Source organism: Loxodonta africana, chromosome 3 (assembly GCF_030014295.1).
Source record: "Loxodonta africana isolate mLoxAfr1 chromosome 3, mLoxAfr1.hap2, whole genome shotgun sequence".
Lineage (NCBI taxonomy): Eukaryota > Metazoa > Chordata > Mammalia > Proboscidea > Elephantidae > Loxodonta > Loxodonta africana.
Genome location: NC_087344.1, coordinates 192,500,707 through 192,519,880, shown reverse-complemented (window position 1 = coordinate 192,519,880; position 19,174 = coordinate 192,500,707). Strand labels below are relative to the sequence as shown.

General features: G+C 40.6%; 1 protein-coding gene and 1 pseudogene across 3 annotated transcripts; both read right to left on the bottom strand.

Moving 5' to 3' along the window:
- Positions 1-5,078: 5,078 nt before the first annotated feature.
- On the bottom strand, positions 5,079-10,877 carry LOC100670061 (T-cell surface glycoprotein CD1c-like). 3 transcript variants are annotated; one of them, XM_023554139.2, is made up of 6 exons: positions 10,271-10,877; positions 9,773-10,039; positions 8,053-8,148; positions 7,333-7,611; positions 6,880-6,970; positions 5,080-6,742 (listed from the first exon to the last, which is right to left on the bottom strand). In XM_023554139.2, exons 1-6 carry the CDS (start codon positions 10,329-10,331, stop codon positions 6,721-6,723), a joined length of 816 nt encoding a protein of 271 aa, XP_023409907.2. In that variant the 5' UTR covers positions 10,332-10,877; the 3' UTR covers positions 5,080-6,720. The 3 variants fall into 3 exon arrangements, with proteins under 3 accessions (XP_023409908.2, XP_023409907.2, XP_003415217.2); XM_003415169.3 differs by having other exon boundaries at positions 5,081-6,742; positions 8,053-8,331; XM_023554140.2 differs by lacking the exon at positions 8,053-8,148 and having other exon boundaries at positions 5,079-6,742; positions 10,271-10,876.
- Positions 10,878-17,701: 6,824 nt separating this feature from the next.
- LOC100676156 (T-cell surface glycoprotein CD1b-like) overlaps positions 17,702-19,174 on the bottom strand; it is a 64,972-nt pseudogene continuing 63,499 nt past the window's right edge.

The window sequence follows — 19,174 nt, the reverse complement described above, 5'->3', positions numbered from 1 at the left end:
GGAGAGGGGATGGGAGGATAGAGAGAGTTGGAAGCTGGCAAAATTGTCACTAAAGAAGAGACTGGAAGGGCTGACTCATTAGGGGGAGAGCAAGTGGGAGTACGGAGTAAGGTGTATATAAACTTATATGTGACAGTCTGACTTGATTTGTAAACGTTCACTTGAAGCTCAATAAAAGTTAATAAAAAAAAAAATAAAAGATTGTACAGGAAGAAAAAAAAAATACCTCCTCTAGTGCCTGTTATGCTGAATGTATTTTAAAATGCTTTCCAGGCTTGGAGTCTTCTAAAATAATACAAACCCAGAGGAGATGTTTGCATCTCTGGTGGCATGGGGCCTAAGATAGATGTCTTAGGGAGCACCAAAAAGAATAGACAGAAGCTAAAAGGAAACAAGCAACATGACCAAGACATCAAACTTCACTTAATAAGGGATGTTGTTGTGAACTGGGAGTCCCTGGGTGGTGCAAATGGTTAACATTTTACAATGGGCTGCTAATCAAATGGTTGGAGGTTGGAGTCCAACCAGAGGCACCTCAGGAGAAAGGCCTGCCAATCCAGGTCTGAAAAATCAGCCATTGGAAACCCCATGGAGCACAGTTGTTCTCGGCACACGAGGGGTCTCTATGAGTCGGAATCAATGCCACAGTAACTGGTAAGGTTGTGAACTGCCTTAGTTTCTCTTAGCAGCCATCCCAGAAACCCCCTTAAACCCATCACTTCATCTCTCCTTTTAGTTTCAGAGGAATAGATGTCCAGGAACCCTCTGGCTCCTGAAAATTCTTGGTCCTGTGAATTTGTCTATCCTTTCAGAAATTTATGTTGCTTTCCTCATCAGCAAATTTCTCTTTGCCATAAATATGCTCAAATATCATGAGATCTCTCTGGTGCATTTTTTTCCACCTGTGCATAAATGGCCACACGGATTACCCTCCCTGTTGTTCAAGCCTTGGGACGTTCCTTCCCATACTGACTATGGGGTTGGCCATAATGCTTGCTTTGCTCAATGAGATAATATCAAAGATGACCAAAACAGAGACTTGAAAATACATGTGACACTGAGGTTTGCCTTCTCTTACTTTTCTTGCGATACCTTGTGACCAACACCATGTGAACAAACCCAGGCTAGCCTGCTGGATGCCGAGAGCTAAATGGCCTAGATACCTCCTTTGCCCCTGCCAACAGAAAGACAGCCACGCAAGCAAGAGATATATGAGTGAGGCCATGGACCATCAGCTGACCACAAACTCAGGAGTGACCCCAGACAATACTACATGGTGCAGAGATGTGCCATTCCAACTGAAACCACAGACTCATGAACAAATAAATGGCTGTTGTTTTGAGCCACTAAAAAAAAAAAAAAAATCACTTTATATTTATAAAAATTGTTAAGAATGCCAAAAACTATTTATTCCTGTGGGTAATGAGAGATAGATAGATTAGATAGATAGACAGACAGACAGATGATAGATAGATAGACAGATAGACAGACAGACCGATAGACCGATAGATTAGATGATAGATGATAGATAGATGATAGATAGATAGATAGATAGATGATAGATAGATAGATAGATAGATAGATAGATAGATAGATAGATGATAGATAGATAGATAGATAGATAGATAGATAGATAGATAGATAGATAGATAGATAGATAGATAGATGATAGACAGATGATAGATAGATGATAGGCAGATGATAGATGATAGGTGGATAGATGATAGATAGATAGATAGATGATAGATAGATAGATAGATAGATAGATAGATAGATAGATAGATAGATAGATAGATAGATAGATGATAGACAGATGATAGATAGATAGATGATAGACAGATGATAGATAGATGATAGGTGGATAGATGATAGATAGATAAACAGACAGATAGATGATAGATAGATGATAGGTGGATAGATGATAGATAGATCGATGATAGATAGATCGATGATAGAAAGATCGATGATAGATAGATGATGATGGATGGATGGATGGATGGATGGATGGATGGATGGATGGATGGATGGATGGATGGGTAGATAGGTAGATAGATTGATGATAGATAGATACATACATACATAGATGATAGATAGATAGATGATAGATAGACAGACAGATAGATGATAGATAGATAGATAGATGATAGATAGATAGATAAATAGATAGATGATAGATAGATAGATAGATAGATAGATAGATAGATAGATAGATAGATAGATAGATGATAGATAGATAGATAGATAGATAGATAGATAGATAGATAGATGATAGATAGATAGATAGATAGATAGATAGATAGATAGATAGATAGATAGATAGACAGATAGATAGATAGATTGGAAATAGATAGATGATAGATTGATTGATAGATGATAGATAGACAGATGGACGGACGGACAAACAGACAGATATACAGACAGATAGATACTATATTAGAAGTGCAGGGGGTAGTGGAGTTTCAGTGGTAGAATTCTTGCCTTCAATGCAGGAGACCTGAGTTCAATTCCCAATCAATACACTTCATGCATAACAGCAAACACCTGTCTATCAGTGGAGGCTTGCATGTTGCCGTGATGCTGAACAGGTTTAAGCAGAGCTTCCAAACTAAAATGGACTGGGAAGAAAGGCCTGGTGATCTATTTTCAATACTTAATCAGTAAAAACCCTGTGGGTCACAGTAGTGAGATCCCTAACTTACTGTGGGGATGGCACAGGATCAGGGAGCATTTTTTTCCCTTGTGCATGGGGTCACCGTGAGTCAGGGCTGACATCCTGGCAGCTAAAAATAACAACATTAGAAGTAAAAATTAATAAATTACTTATTTATTTAAAAATATTATAACTTTAAAGTTCACTTAGAATAATAATACATTGACTACATGTTAACAAAAATAGTATATTTTTTAATTTTTTCCAAAATTATAGGGTGGTTTTGTAGCTTTTTGAAAATCTATTTACATTTTCATAATTCTCTTTAAGTCTGACTTAATAGAAGTCAGTTTGATTTTCAAATCTGCTTCTGCATTTAATCTGACACAATATCACATGTCATGTAACTTCTGGAGAACAATGGGCCCTCATGAGAGGATAAGAATGAGAAAGTTAAGTAACATCTTGGTGTTGTTGTAGAACAATCTTGAACTTGTGAACCCTCTGAAAGTGTTTTGGCAATGCCCAGTTAGCCCAGGACCTCACTCATAATAGCAGGCTTAGATTCGATATATCTTTAGGGGTAAGAAAAAGTTGTACTTTCTTTATTTATTAGTTAGAATATTTCTAAAAAGAGACATTCTTATGAAATCACTATTTCTTTGCCCTAAGGTCATCAAAGACAGAATAAATACTTGATTATTTTTCTTCTATCAGTTTTCAAAAGAATGGACTGTTGATATAGCAGCCTTCAAGGGTGGTCAATGATTTTTTTTTTGCATAATTGCATTATCGTGAATTTCAACATGAAATACTTCTATCACGTTCATTATTTGTATTGATACTTAAGTTGTCTCATCTTTAGCTGGTGGAATTCTTTTCCATTTAACTGCTTCTGAATTATTTCAACATGCTTTTGTCACTATTGAAACGCCCCATTACTTTCTGGCAATTTTACTCCTAGCCTTTGCAGAAATTTCCTGCCCCAAACTAGAAGTTAGCCATTCACCAAAGAACTTTGGTTCTTTTCACTGAAAAATACTATTTGGAAATCATAAACTGGGTGCTAGATTAATCTTGGTTTCTAGGCCTTGTAAGTAGGCAAAACTAAAAATGACCTCTGTTTTTTTATGGATCAATATCATCACAAGTTCATATTTATACTTTCAATTCAAATTCAGAAGTACAGGGTTTTACTGGTCTAACATACATCTACTTCTCTTCCACACTGAAAATTCTACTTCCCGTGAACCAACATAATTATCTATTTATCTAATCCCACAGTAGACACATGACAGTCTCAGATAATACAAATGTTACCATCAACAATAAGCTTACTGAAAACAATTTAAAATTTGGCTTTTTTTTTTTTTTTTTTTTTACATTAGAGTATATCACCCTCGGAAAGTACAGTCAAATGATTGTGCTTTAAAGTCACTTGAAATTGTCCCACTCTGTGCGGTGACGCCACCAACCTGATAAATAATTATGCTCATTTTTACATTTTGCTTTCACTTTTTAGAAATTAATATTTTTCTTTGATTAATTTTTGAGTTTACAAAAGGTCTACATGGAGTGGGGCTTCTGGAATGGTAGAGTAAGGAGCCTACCAAGTCCTCTCTCCAAAAATTGATAATACTAGACAAAGTTTCAAAATAAACCATTTTAGAATTCTGTAAAATGATCAAATAAATACCACAAATTGAGAAGCGTTTATTTAAGAGTAACTACCTGAACCTCGGTAAGATCACCAGGGGTCTGTGGGATTTTAATACTGGCTACTCTCATCCTTCCTACAGCTTGGTGGTACAGTAGGCTGAGGACCAGCAGCCTTGCTATCACCAAAAGAGTAGACCTTATTTGTAGCTCCACGGACAAGCCCCATGCACAGGGACAAAGTAAAAAAACAATAGCAATTGGTGTTACAAATTGAAGGACTATATTTCAGCTGCCTGAAGCTGCAGTATTGATTTAGACAAGCAACAGAACCGCTGAAAATTAAACAAGGACATCTGGGAGTCACAGTGGGCTTTGATAAACTCCTACATATTGCTGGAGGTTTGGAAGGCTTCAGGCATGTGCAGGGCTGTGTGCATGATCAGAAGAGGCCAGAAAAGCCAAGGTTATCTAATCATCCCTGCCTAGACACGAGACCCTGCACAAAGAGAAAGTAGAAGCCAGGGCAGATTGTGAACTGCTTGAAAGTTGACTGTGTGCTCCAACCAACCCACAGATCCCTTCACCAAAGGGTGGGCAGTCTTACTGGCTTAAGGTGTACAGGAACAATTTCTGACACAATATTGGCTTACCACTAACCTATGCTACCCAGATATGACTCCTAGGAACCCAGGCTTAAAATGAAAAAAAAAAAAAAACTGAGCAAAGACATGATTGGCTACAAACTTATAGGGGAAGAAGCTGGGCAGATTCTACAGAATTAGTTCAGGCAGTTCACTAAAGAAACAAACACAACACAAACACCAAAATGACATCAATGATTTTATTTATAAGAAATTCAAACTAGAAACAAAGAGCAGATGGACAAAAATAACAATGACTATATATCCTTTCATGGAATTCTATTCAGCAATAAAAAGGAACAGACTACTGATACACTCAACAACATGGATGACTTATAACCATATACTAAGGGGAAAAAAACAGCCAGACACAAAGAATAAGGGGAGAAAAATAGCCAGTCACAAAGAATACATACAGTTTATTTCAATTCTCTTAAAACTATGAGAAAGACAAATCTAAGTTTAAGAGGTACAAAGCAGATCAGTAATTGCAAGGATACTAAGTTGGTTGTGGCATTGACTACAAATGGGCACAAGGGGCCATGGGGTGATGGAAATGTTCTATATCTTGTCTGTGGTAATGCTTACATAGGTATACATATTTATCAAAATGCATTTAACTGAACGCTTAAAATGGGTGAGTTTATTGTATGTAAATTAAACATCAATAAAGTTTATTAAAAATTGTTTAAAAGGAACAAAAAAAAGCTATAAAAAAGGCAAACAGATTAAACAAACATTGCAATTTCCGGAGGGTGGGCATGATATCTGTTTTTCACCCACTGACATATACGCTATTACGTGCTTGCCTCATAAACTGTACTTAAAAAAATTAGTTGAGTTAGTGAATGAATGCTAAAGTAACTAAAGTTTAACCAAGACTAACTCAAATAGCACCACTCTTTAGAGTATTTGTTATCCATATATATCCTTTGCCTTGATCCCACCCCAATTCTGAGGACCAGCTCTCTTTCTTCTTTTTTTCGAACATTCAGTGACATATCTGCCCCACCACTCTTCATTCGTAATTGTTTCTCTCACTTTCTCTTTCTGTCTCTCTATCTTGTTCTCTTATTGTGTTTCCAATACGTGTGCATATCTGTGTGTGTGTGCATATGAAAGAATTGGCTGTCTGTATTTTTCCTTAAAGGTTCAAGGTAGAAATGAAGGAACTAATAGAGTGTGGAATTTCTTGGCCAACTAAGAAGCATTTAAAGAAAAAGGAAAAAAATCAATGTTTCAAAAGAATGAGAAAATACTACCAACCTGACAGTTAATTTACTTTGAATATGTGGGTTTTGTTTTGTTTGTTTTTTGATGAGCACATATTATATGCAGCTAAGACACTTCTCAAGATCCTTTCCCTCAAGGGGCTTAAACTTTAGAAGGGAGAAAGAGGCCTAAATCATTTCAATGCTGGACAGGGAGAAAGGATTAAATGCGGCAGAGTACAGTTAAAGTACTGTGGGAACTCAGAAGAGAGAGAGAGAGAGACTGCTTCTGACTTGTGAATCACTGAACACCTGTGAAAGAAGTGACATCAGAAATGGGCTTTGAAGGCTGAATACAGTTGAAAAAATAGATATTTATACAAAGTCATTGCATGCAGAGTTACAGATACGGAACTCATTTTTATTTAACAAATGATCATTAAGCAGAAACATAAAAACACATTTAATTGGAGGTTAGAAAGTATTTGGCATCAGTATTTTTGCTGATCTCCTGGACTGTTGTACTCCTGTTCCGTTGGAGGAGGCATGGTAAAGAGGCTCACAGGATGTCCTGATAAGAACTGTGAAAGAACAGAGATGTTGAAAGTGGAGAATAAAGAAAAGAGAGGAAGATGGTAAAGACTAAAGTGCTGAAAGAAGAAAACAGAAAAGATGGAATAAAAAATTGGGAATAGATGAGGAAATACAAAGAACTCACCAGCGCTTCTTAAACCATAATGCAAGGCCTATCAGAAGCGTCAGGGGCACTACCACTGCCAGCGGGGTCAAGTTCATTGAGATGTGGTGTCCTATGGGTTTGAAAGACAAAGGTCATTTCAAATTTATTTTCAATTTTACTCCATCCATTGATTCCCCTACCTTAGTATGTGCATTGGATATCACTCGCATCCATCATCCACCTTCCATTTCAGTCACATTTTGTCCATCCCTATTCAGGGAAGGACTCCTTACCTCCTCCCAAATCTCCTACATCCGACAGACACTCACTTTCAACCCTCTGTTCCTTGAATCGCCCATATTTATTCCTTCTTGAATTCCTTCCTCTCCTCCCCACCCCTACACCTAGTCCTAATATCTTCAAACTTTCCTCTGTCCTACACTCTAGCTCAAGGACTATCTTCGCACACTGTCAGCCTCCATTTTTACTTACCCCAGGAGATGATGATGTCCTCACTGCCCAGACTGCTGTGCCTCACCCAGCAAGACAGGTCAGCCACATCCTCAGCCTTCACATTCAGGATGACCCAAAGATACCATGTCCCATCAGCATTGGGAAGGATACCTCCTTGTTTAGTGCCCGGTAGCTCCTGCTCACCCCGCATCCACATCACCCAAACAGGCTTTGGGTAGAAGCCAGAGACATGACAAACCAGCAACAGCCAGTCAGGACTAAGGGTGGGGCTACTGGAAAGCCAGGCCTGTGGCCTCACTGCAGAGGGAACAAAGGTATTCAGATGAGAACTCTAATACACAGCTTAACCAAAAAACCCATTGCCAGCGAGTAGACTCCGACTCATAGTAACCCTACAGGACAGAGGAGAACTGGCCCATAGGGTTTCCAAGGCTGTAAATCTTTATGGAAGGACAGACTGCCACATCTTTCTCCTGTGGAGTGGCTGGTGGATTCGAATCACTGACCTTTTGGTTAGCAGCCTATTTCTTAACCACTGTACCACCAGGGCTCCTCACACACAGCTTAGGGGGTCAGATGTTACATTAATAGGCATAGCTATCTTTTCCCCGCTTTTAGAAAACTGTTACCCAGTAACCCTTCTCCCTCTCCTCGTCTTTCTCATCCCAAGTTTTAAGGTGATAATGGGAAGGATCAAGACTTGAATAGAAAAATCTTGGAAGAAGGGAATGAACTGACCTTGCCTCTGGAGATACATCCTCCCTGCGTCCAGGAGACCCAAGACAAATCGGGGGCAGGTGTTCCTGATGAGCCCGTGCACCGTCTCCTGGATGCCTTGGTACTGATTGATTAGATTGCACACATTCTGGGCCCTACTCCCTCCCTCTGGAGATGGCACCCAGGACATGTTCTGGAAGCTCAGGAAATCTGACCCTTGATAAGCTACATGGAAGAAGCTTTTTGGGGTCTCCCTGGAATGCAGCTCACAGCCAAGAGACACCTGTAGCGTGAAGGGGTCTAGAGGTGGTGCATTGGAGGAAGAAAGGAAAGAAAGAGACCAAATGAAAAATTTAAAGGAAGAATATAAGGACCTGGGCCTTCTAAGGAAGGGGAGCAGGAGGAAGTTTTGATATGTGTGTGAGAGTGGGCTAAAATATGTATTTGATCAGGAAGAAGAGAAAGAAGAATTGGTGAAAATGGGGCAGGGGTGAGGATGAGAGATAAATGCATGATGTGAGAGGAGATTGATTTGAAGAAGGTTTGCAGAACTAGTAAGTGAGACATATGATTATAGATCAGAGGATGAGACGAACTTCTGTCAGGGAGGTGAGAGTACAGCATTCTAGGGTGAAAGAAATGGGTCATAATGGTTGTTGGTCTGTAAACATATCACTGACAAAATGGGATGAGGAAAGAGATGATATTTTAAGGGAGTCGAGCACAGAGTAGGTGAATTGTATGCCTCTAGATTTTAAGGCATGGGAGGGAGACCACTGGGAAAGACAAAAAAGCACGAGAAAAGAGGATTCTATAAGGATGATGGCTGAACAACCTGATGAACATAATTTATTATCACCGAACTGTACATGTGAAGAATGTGGAAATGGAAAGTTTTTTGTTACATATATATCTACCACACAAAAAAAAGAAAGAAACAAGATCCCAGAAACTAGACTACAGAACTAATAGCACATATGAACCACAGCCTAATCTATCCTGAGACCAGAAGAACTAGATGGTGCCTGGCTACCATCAACAACAATTCTAACAGGGACACAATAGTTGGTCCCAGATAGAATGGGAGAAATATGTAGAACAAACCTCAAATTCCTAAAAAAGTCAGACTTATTGGACTGGTAGAGACTAGAGGATCCCCCGAGACTACCACCCTGAAATACCTTATAGTGTTAAACCCACTCCTGGGAGTCCTCTTTCAGCCGAATGATAGACTGGCACATAAAATAAACAATATCACCTGTGAGTACCGTGCTCTTTTAAATAATCGTCTATATGATAACAGTTAATATTTACCATAAAGCCACGATGAGAAGGTAAGGGGTAGGGGGCAGAGAAGCTAGATTAATGGAAACAGAACAGCCAGAATGGAAATGATGAGAATGGTAACATATTGTGAAAACTGTAACCAATGTCACTGAATGATATGTATAGAAATTGTTAAATGGGAACCTAATTTGCTGTGTAAACCTTCACCAAAAATACAATTTAAAAAATACTAAGCATAAAACATTAAAAAAATAAAAACAGAATCCCAGAGGTAACAAGAGACTAGGAAATTTTAAGGAGGCTGTGTTTGGAACATGCCCCAAAAGGTTTATGTATGCAGATATTTATGGTGGGGTAGAGATAATGGGAAATGGTCCAGAAAGGAGTAGAAGCTGTTCCCCAGAAATAGAAAAGCCTTCTGAAGAATTCCCTTAGCTGACTGCATTGCACTTACATTCCAACTTCAATGCACTGGCATGGTCTTGAACCTCCCGAATAAAACCAGTGAAATAGACACGGAAGAGCAGCTCCAGATCCATCAGCTCTTCATCGCTGAAGTTGCCCTTGGACCAGGTGTGCAGGAAAATTATACTGCCTAATTCACTCTCCCAGCTGTGAGTCTGCAACTCATCCAGCCAACCTGAGCCCTGATTTTGTGCCCAGGTTTGATTAGCAAAGGATGAGATCTGGATGAGTTGGAATGAGATGGGTTTCTGGATAGCTGTGGGTAATAAAAGATCAAGTAAGAGGGTGGATGGGATTAGCTATGACATTTGTTTAATACAGGGCCCCATGATCTGTGGCCAGCATCTGAAAGAATAAAGCAGACCATGAGACAGGAATGCTCAGATTCTAAGTACTCTGGTATCCTTAGTGGCCAGACACATCTTGGGAAAGTCCGCCACATTTCTACCCAGTTCCACATTCTGAGAATTGACAGAGCAATGCTTACCTTCCTCATTGTTGCCACCTGGAAGGAACACAGCTAGCAATGGAAGTTGCAGAAACAGCATTTCATTTGCAGGTGTTTCTTTCTCTCAGCAAAGATGGTCTTTGATTTCTGTTCTCAGCAAATCGTCCCCTCAGTATCTCTATTGTAACTTCCTTCCACTACCAACAGACAATCCTCCCTTTCAGCTACTGCCTATAACAATGAAAATCTACTGTTTCCCATGACCCTGAGCCTCCTACTACTCAATCTCTCATTTTTCCTCCAGCTCTGTCTTAACATTACCCTCTCATCTCTGGATTTTAGCTCTTAAAAAAAAAAAAAATTTTTTTTTCTATCACTACCCCCCATCCTGTCTACTTCACTTACAAAACTACTGTGGACAAAGTTGCATGTGACATTTAAGGGCCACTTCACGTCTCTTGGGAAACCCTGGTGGTGTAGCGGTTAAGAGTTACAGTTGTTAACCAAAAGGTTGGTAGTTCAAATCCACCAGGAGCTCCTTGGAAACTCTGTGGGCAAGTTCTACTCTGTCCTACAGGGTCAATATGAGTCAGAATCGACTTGATGGCAATGGGTTTTTGGTTGGGTCACCTCTCTTGAATTTCATGTCTCATCTAAACAATAAAAAGTAGGAACTAACTGGTTTCCATGATTCCTGCTTGTTTTATCAGACCACAATTCTTCCAGCTTACCCATTCAAGTCTGCTGCTAGACTCTCATGTCATCTCTTCTTTGTCACTCCATCTTATGCTTCTTCTTTTTTAATGTCCTCTAAGTATTCTTTTTTCCATTTGTCCTTTTATTTCACCACCATTCTCATCTCTTAATTTTCGTTGGCTCATTTATAAATTTGAGAATTTGCTTTCATGGAATATCCTATGTTTTCCACATGCATCTGTATAAACTGTACGTAACTCTCCAATGTCCTTAGAGATGAAACTCCAGCCATTCCAGAGTGCACAGGAGCATGAAACATATAAAGAATAAAACCTTCTATTGATCTTCATTCATATATTCACTCACCTAAAAATCACTCAACGTGTACTTGGCACCAGGTATCTTACTAGGCATATATGAACATATGGAGAAAGTAATTGCTGCAATCAAGGAGCTTTTAAACTACAGAAAAAGAAACACATTTAAACCAAAACGTAAAATGCATTGTGATCAATGCCATTTCAATGTATAAAACCCCAGATACGAGCCTGTTCAGAACGATGTTCTCTAGAGAAGCATTTTGACTGCCAAAGTCCTGGCATGTCCATAAACTGAGGTTCAGAAAGTGCATTTCAACCTGGTGGCTGAACTCTGTGTTGTATGGTGGTAGTTGGAAAATGCAGCTTTCAAAGAGAATATATACATGGGGAGTCCATAAAAATGCATGTTGGAGTTAAATGTTGTGATCTGAAAAAAAATGCATTGCCAAAGAAGGACAACATCTGTTATTGCTCAAATTTACTTACATTGTTTATTTGAAAGTTGGTTGGTGATTTACAAATAACCCTGAGTTGTTAATACATGTGAAAACATGTCCACAAAATCTTGGTGAGATGCAGGCAATGCATTTACGTTGTTGTTGCTGTTGTTGTGTGCTGTGGTGCTGATTCCACTCATAGCAACTCTGTAGGATAGAACAGAACTGACTCATACGGTTTTCTTGGCTGTACTCTTTTTTTTTTCACTCTTTACCGGAGCACATCACAGGGTCTTCTCTTCTGTGGACCCACTGGTGGGTAAGAATTGCCAATCTTTCACTTAGCAGTTGAATGCTTAACCATTGTGTCACCAGGGCTCCTGTTCATATTATAAAAACCAAAAAACCAAACTCATTGCCACTGAGTCAATTTCAGCTTATTATAGTAGTGTCCTTAAATAATTTGAAATAATTCACTGAATGTAAGAAGTCACTTAAAACCCAATATGTAATATCATTTTTTGCTCAGATTTCTCAATGTTAATAATGAGACTGGAAACCACACTCACTGAGCTCTCTTTGTTAGGGCTTTAGATATTTGGAAATTTCTATGAACTACAATTGCCAAATATCTAATACCTTAACAAAGAAACTCAGGCTGGATTCAGAAGAGGACGTGGAACCAGAGGTATCACTGCTGATGTCAGATGGATCCTTGCTGAAAGCAAGGAATACCAGAAGAGTGTTTACCTGTGTTTTATTGACTGTGCAAAGGCATTCGACTATGTGGATCACTACAATTTATGGAGAACATTACGAAGAATGGGAATTCCAGAACACTTAATTGTGCTCATGAGGAACCTTTACGTAGATCAAGAGGCGGTTGTTCGGGCAGAACAAGGGGATACGGAGTGGTTTAAAGTCAGGAAAAGTGTGTGTCACGGTTGTATCCTTTCACCATACCTATTAAATCTGTATGCTGAGCAAATACGAGCTGAACTTTCTGAAGAAGAATGGGGCATCAGGATTGGAGGAAGACTCATTAACAACCTGCATTGTGCAGATGACACAACCTTGCTTGCTGAACGTGAAGAGGACTTGAAGCACTTATTAATGAAGATCAAAGACCACAGCCTTCAGTATAGATTACACCTCCACATAAAGAAAACAAAAACCCTCACAATTGGACCAATAAGCAACATCCTGATAAATGGAGAAAAGATTGAAGTTGTCAAGGATTTCATTTTACTTGGATCCACAATCTACACCCATGGAAGCAGCAGGCAAGAAATCAAAAGAGACATTGCTTTGGGCAAATCTGCTTCAAAGGGCCTCTTTAAAGTGTTGAAAAGCAAAGATATCACCCTGATGACTACAGTGTACCTGACCCAAACCATGGTATTTTCAATCACATCATATGCATGTGAAAGCTGGACAATGAATAAGGAAGACCAAAGAAGAATTGACACCTTTCAACTGTGATGTTGGAGAAGAATATTGGATATACCACAGATTGCCAAAAGAATGAACAAATCTGTCTTGGAAGAAGTACAACCAGAATGCTCCTTAGAAGCAAGGACGGCAAGACTGTGTCTTACGTATTTTGGACATGTTGTCAGGAGGGATCAGTCCCTGGAGAAGGATATCACGCTTGGCAGAGTACAGGGTCAGCGGAAAAGAGCAAGACGCTTAATGAGATGGATTGACACGGTGGCTGCAACAATAGGCTCAAGCATAACAACTATTGTAAGGATGGCGCAGGACCAGGCAGTGTTTCACTCTGTTGTGCATAGGGTTGCTATGAGTCAGAACCAACTCCATGGCACCTAACAACAACAACGACATGAACTACAAACACATCTAAGAACAAGCCCCATCTAAGCCATTCATAAACATAAAACTTCATCTTTTTTTTTTTCTTACTTGTACTTCAGATGAAGGTTTACAGAACAAACTAGTTTCTCATCAAACAGTTAGTACATACATTGTTCTATGACATTGGTTAACAACACCAAGACAGGTCAACATTCTCCCTTCTCAACTCTGGGTTCCCTGTTACCAGCTTTCCTGTTCCTTCTTGCCTTCCAGTCCCTGCCCCAGGGCTGGTGCACCCCTTTAGTCTGGTTTTGTTCCATGGGCCTGTTCAATCTTGGGCTGAAGGGTGAACCTCAGGAGTGACCTCATTACTGAGCTGAAAGGGTATCCGAGGGTCATACTCTCTGGGTTTCTCCAGTCTCTTTCAGGCCAGCAAGTCTGGTCTTTATTTTTGAGTTAGAATTTTGTTCTACATTTTTCTGCAGCTCTATCTGGAGCCCTCTATTGTGATCCCTGTCAGAGCAGTCAGTGGTGGTGACCCAGCACCATCTCATTGTACTGGATTCAGTCTGGTGGAGGCCATGATAGATGTGGTCCTTAAGTCCTTTGGACTAATCTTTCCCTTGTGTCTGTAATTTTCTTCATTTTTCCTTGCTCTCACTGAAGGGGTGAGACCAGTGGAATATTCTAGATGGCCACTCACAGGCTTTTAAGATCACAGATGCTACTCACCAAAGCAGAATGTAGAACATATTGTTTATAAACTATGTTATGCCAAAAGAGCTAGATATTCCCCCAAGATCATGGTCCCCACAGCCCTCAGCCCAGCAATCAGTCCCTCAGGCAGTTTGGATGTGTCTATGGAGCTACCATGACCTTTCCTTGGACAGGTTGTGCTGGCTTCCTCAGTATTGTGTACTGACAAGACTTCATCTTTGCTCACACTTTTATCTTATTGTCAGTGGCAAACCCTACAGGGCAGTTCTACCATGTCATGTGAGATCACTAGGAGCTGAAATGGACTTGTTGGCACCTAATAACAGCAACAACAACTGCAGCAGATACATAACAGTTACCGCAATTTCGCGAGTTAGAGCCACCTGCCGCAAATAGCCAATTCTTGAGACAGGGGTGAGGTGGGTAGCAAGAGCTTTATTAGATATACGGTATATGGAGACAGAGGGGAATGATCTCCTTCTAAAGTCGTCTGTCTCACCAGACTACCGATGGGTTCGGGTTTTTAAGGGAAAAGGGGTCATAAGTTTTAGGGACTTGTGGAATGTGCGCTCTCTTTCTTCTGTTTGGTTTTGGTGGTCGTATCTCAAACATGTTGATCTTTCCTGCCATTATCCCATCAGCTCAGGGGGTAGCTGGCGCCATCCTTCCTCTTATTTGACAGGCTTAGATCAATATCACTTGTTTTCCACAGTCTTAGAGGAAACATTGGCTAACACTTAACCATTTGGGGAGCTCACATCAGGATCTTACTTGGAGGCAGGGATGGGCTAGGGGAGGGAAAGGAGAGAAAGAAGAAAGAAGAAGGAAAAAAAATTGGCTCAGGGACTGTTCAAGACATGGCTGAGCAGCCTGTTTCATGACCACCACCGGTCAGTCAGTTTGTTGTACTATGGTGTCTTGCATATTGCTCTGGTGCTAGAAACTAAACCACCAGTGTTTCAAATATTGGCAGGATCACCCATGGCAGACAGGTTTCAGCAGGGCTTTCAGACTAAGATGGACGAGGAAGAAAGATCTGGTGATATACTTCCAAAAATTAGCCAATAAAAACCTCATGGATAGTAACAGATTATCTGACGTGCTTCGGACGTGTCATCAGAAAGGATCAATCACTGGAAGAGGACATCATGTTTGGTGGAGTAGAGGGCCAAGGAGGGCACAGGAGACGTTTGGTGTGACATATTGGCACAGTAACCACAACGATGGACTTGAACATGCCAGTAATAGTGAGGATGGTGCAGGAAAGGAAACATTTCGCTTCATTGTACGTAAGATTGCCTTGAGTTGGAATAGACTTGACAGTGGCTAACAAGAACAAGCATTTAGTGCATTTTTTTCTACATAGGTCAACAGGAAAAACTTTTTTCCTGCTCCCTTGCAATTAGATTGGGGTGATATGACTAAGTTCTGGCCAACGGACTGTGTGCTGGAGATGTAAGCCACTTCCAGGCTGGGCTTTTGAAACATCACATGTGATCATCTTGCCTTGCAGAACCAGCTTGGAGGTAACCTGTTCCAGATAGCAGAACTATGAGACAGAGAAGGGCAGCAGAACCTACAGGAGCTAGCCTGCATGAGAAATAAACTGTCTTATGCTAAACCTCTATATTCCAAATTTTGTTTATACCTACAAGACATCCTAGCTACCCTGGTTAATGTAGAACCCAATAAGTAACATCCTTTTCCCCCTCCAGAATTCAAAGCAGATGAGATATAGATAGACAGCATGGGAGAAAGGGGTCCATTTGTCTACTTTATTTCTAATAGAGCTGATAGGGAAATTGCTGCTGGGGCTGTTGCTGGTTAGTGATCCACAATCAGAGAACCACAGAATAATCAGAGACAAGGTCTGTGGCTGAGAGTGCAGCCAAACATACAATACTGGCTGATCTACAAGGTGGGGTAGAGTTGGACATATCCTAAAAAAGCAACCAACTATGCTAACACAGAGAAAGAAAGCTGTTTTCAGCCATGTCCTACCCTTTTCAAGTCTTTTCCCTTTTTTTCCCAACTCCTGATACAACAGGTCGCCTTTAAATATTCAGATGAGAAAACTGTTTCTAGAAAACCCTGGCTTCTTCAGAACTTCTGCTTGTCCTGATTTCCCTTCCAAAGCTCTCTATAAAAAGTAAACTCAGATTCTTCCCTCATCTGTGTTTTAATAAAAAGGAGTTTGGATATTTTTAAAAGGCAAGTTCTAGAAAACTATGGAGTGAGCAAGGAAATGTATAAACATAAACCACAAATCAAAGACAGGACTGAACTTCTACAGCGTAGATGCTCAAGGTCCCTGAAGGCAAGAACCAACTTCCTGATTCTTTAATTGAAAAGTTAACACCACCTACTTTATTAGTCCTCACACACACTGTCTCTCCCTCATTCTCACTGGAAAATGAGGAGCAGGAGTCCCAAACCTAGTGATTCTGTGTAGCTAGGCTATAACTGTCATCATGGCAAAGATCACTTTCTCCAGAGGGGCTCTGAGCAGAAACAAGGAAAGCAGAGGAGCATAGTGACTTTTGACTAAGTGAGAAGTATTTTAATAAGAAGATCTAGAGTGTCAACTGGTGGGGCAAAGGGAAGGAAAGAGAGAACAAGAAAAAAAAACTATTAACTTGGTAATTATATCAACTCAGATCATTTTTACTGAGAAAATGAAGATGCAGATAAGAGAACTTTCCAGGGCCCCACATACACCAAACACTGCCCTCAAGAACTTACAAAACAGAAGAGGAAGAAAAAACAAAATAACTACAATGCCATGAGTACAGAGAAAAGTGGTTTTCTACGTGACTCCAGACAAGGCAGGGTTGCTTCCATCTGTGGCACTAAGGAAGGCTTCCTGGAAGAAGTAGCATCTCAGCTGGGCCTAGAGGGTTAGACAGCCATCCAGGCAGATACAGAGAAATTACATTACAAAGGCTCAGCATCTCTGTAAATACAATTATTCCTGCACAATTATATTTAGCCTTCTTTGACAAGTGATACTTAAGCAGAAGCAGAAAGAAAGCTTTAAAATAGGAAGGTAAATGAATACCACCATTAAGTTGTGTATAGTGTATTTCGTTTATTCTGAGAACATTCTTTCTCACACTTGAACATCTTACTATTGGTACTGGCTAATAATAAATTTACAATTTTTAAGTTATTTTTTCTGCTGATAGATAAATTCTCTTTTGACCCTGGCCAAAAGCTTCAGCCTCTAGGCTTCTGGGCTCTTTTCCTAATGCGGGAGGAAACGTGACAAGGGCCTGTGGAATATCATGATATGACCTTTTAAGAACACAAATAAAAATTAGCTCAGACAAAAGGACATGGGAGTTGCGGAGAAAGGGGAAACGGCCTAGTGGAAAGACTGAGGCTAAAATAAGCAGCGAAAAAGAATGAGAGGGGTGAAAAAGAATAGATTAAAAAAATTAGAACTCACCAGTGCTTACTAAACCGTAATGCAAGCCCTGTCAGAAGGATTGCCACACAGATCACGCTGACAGAGATGGGATGTTCTGGTAATTAATTGGGAGAGGACATAAGGATGTCACTTCAAATTCCATTCTCTGATTTTCCAGGGCTTACTTTGCCCACCCAAGTGCCAGCACCACCATCCACCTGCTTCAATATATGGTGACATTCCAACTCCCTTTCTCGTAATCCAGGATATTACATATCTATCCTTTGTCTCTCTCTTACTCTCCCCACCCAATCTACAGGTCCTTCATATTCTATATCTTAGATCACCTGTTTTTATACCTGCTTGGCCCAGAGATCAATGGAGCTCTCAATCTCTCCTTCTCCCTCTCTTCCTCTCTCTCTCTCTGTGTCCTTGTGTGTGTGTGTGTCTACATTTGTGTATCTGTGTCTCTCTCTGCCCCTCTCTGTCAGTTCCTGTCCCTCTCATCTGTCAAGCACCACTTCTTCCCAGCTTCTCCCTCTATGTTTGAGGAACATCTCCCATCTTTGGTGGACACCAGTTCTTTCTCACTTTCTCACCCAAATAGAGGACAATATCCTGGCCACCTAGACTGCTGTTTTTCACTTGGCAAGATAGGCCAGCTGCCTCACCAGCTGCCACATCCAGGGTTACTCGGAGATACCAGGTCCCATCAGCATTGGGTGGGACATCATCTCGCCAAGTGCCTGGCTGTTCCTGCTCTGCCAACATCCACATCATCCACACGGGCTTCGGGTAGAATCCTGAGACATGGCACACCAGCAGCAGACGGCCAGGACCAAGGAGAGGGGCCATTGGACAGCCAAGCCTCGGGCTTCTCTGGGGTGGGAGAGTGTTCAAATTAGGATTCCAGTCCAGAGCATAGAGACTCAGACACCCACAGCTTTGGACAGTGACCCCTTTCTACTCCTCTGGGAACTACAATTATATGCATAATTCTTTAGGCCTCTTTCCCTCTGGGTATCTTCCTATTCCTAAGTTTAAGGACTTTGTGGAAAGTGGCATAGAAAATCTTGGGGAGAGAGTGGCACAAACCTTGCCTCTGCTGATCCGCCTTTTCTGCATCAAGAACACTCAAGAGAAATCAGGGGCAGTCTTTGTAGAGGAGATTCTCCATGGTATCACTGATTCCTTGGTACTGACTGCATAGTGTACAAAATTGCTTTGCCCTCCTGCCGCCCACTGGGGCCAGTGCACATGAATGATTCTGGGTGCTCAGGAAATCCAGTCCTCCTAAAGCTCCCTTCAGATAACTTACTGGGGCCTCCCCAGGACTCGCTCACAACCTGCTCTGCCCTGGATCTCAAATGGATCTGCATAATAGGAGAACAGAAAGTTATTCAACAGCAAATACAAAAGGAAGGGATAAGGAATAGACCTAGGATTTTTGGTGGGGAGAAATATCTGGGATGTTAAATGATCAGCCAAATATCACTTACAGCATTTAGAGAGATAAGAGCATTGGGGAGCAGTTTGTACATCATCATGG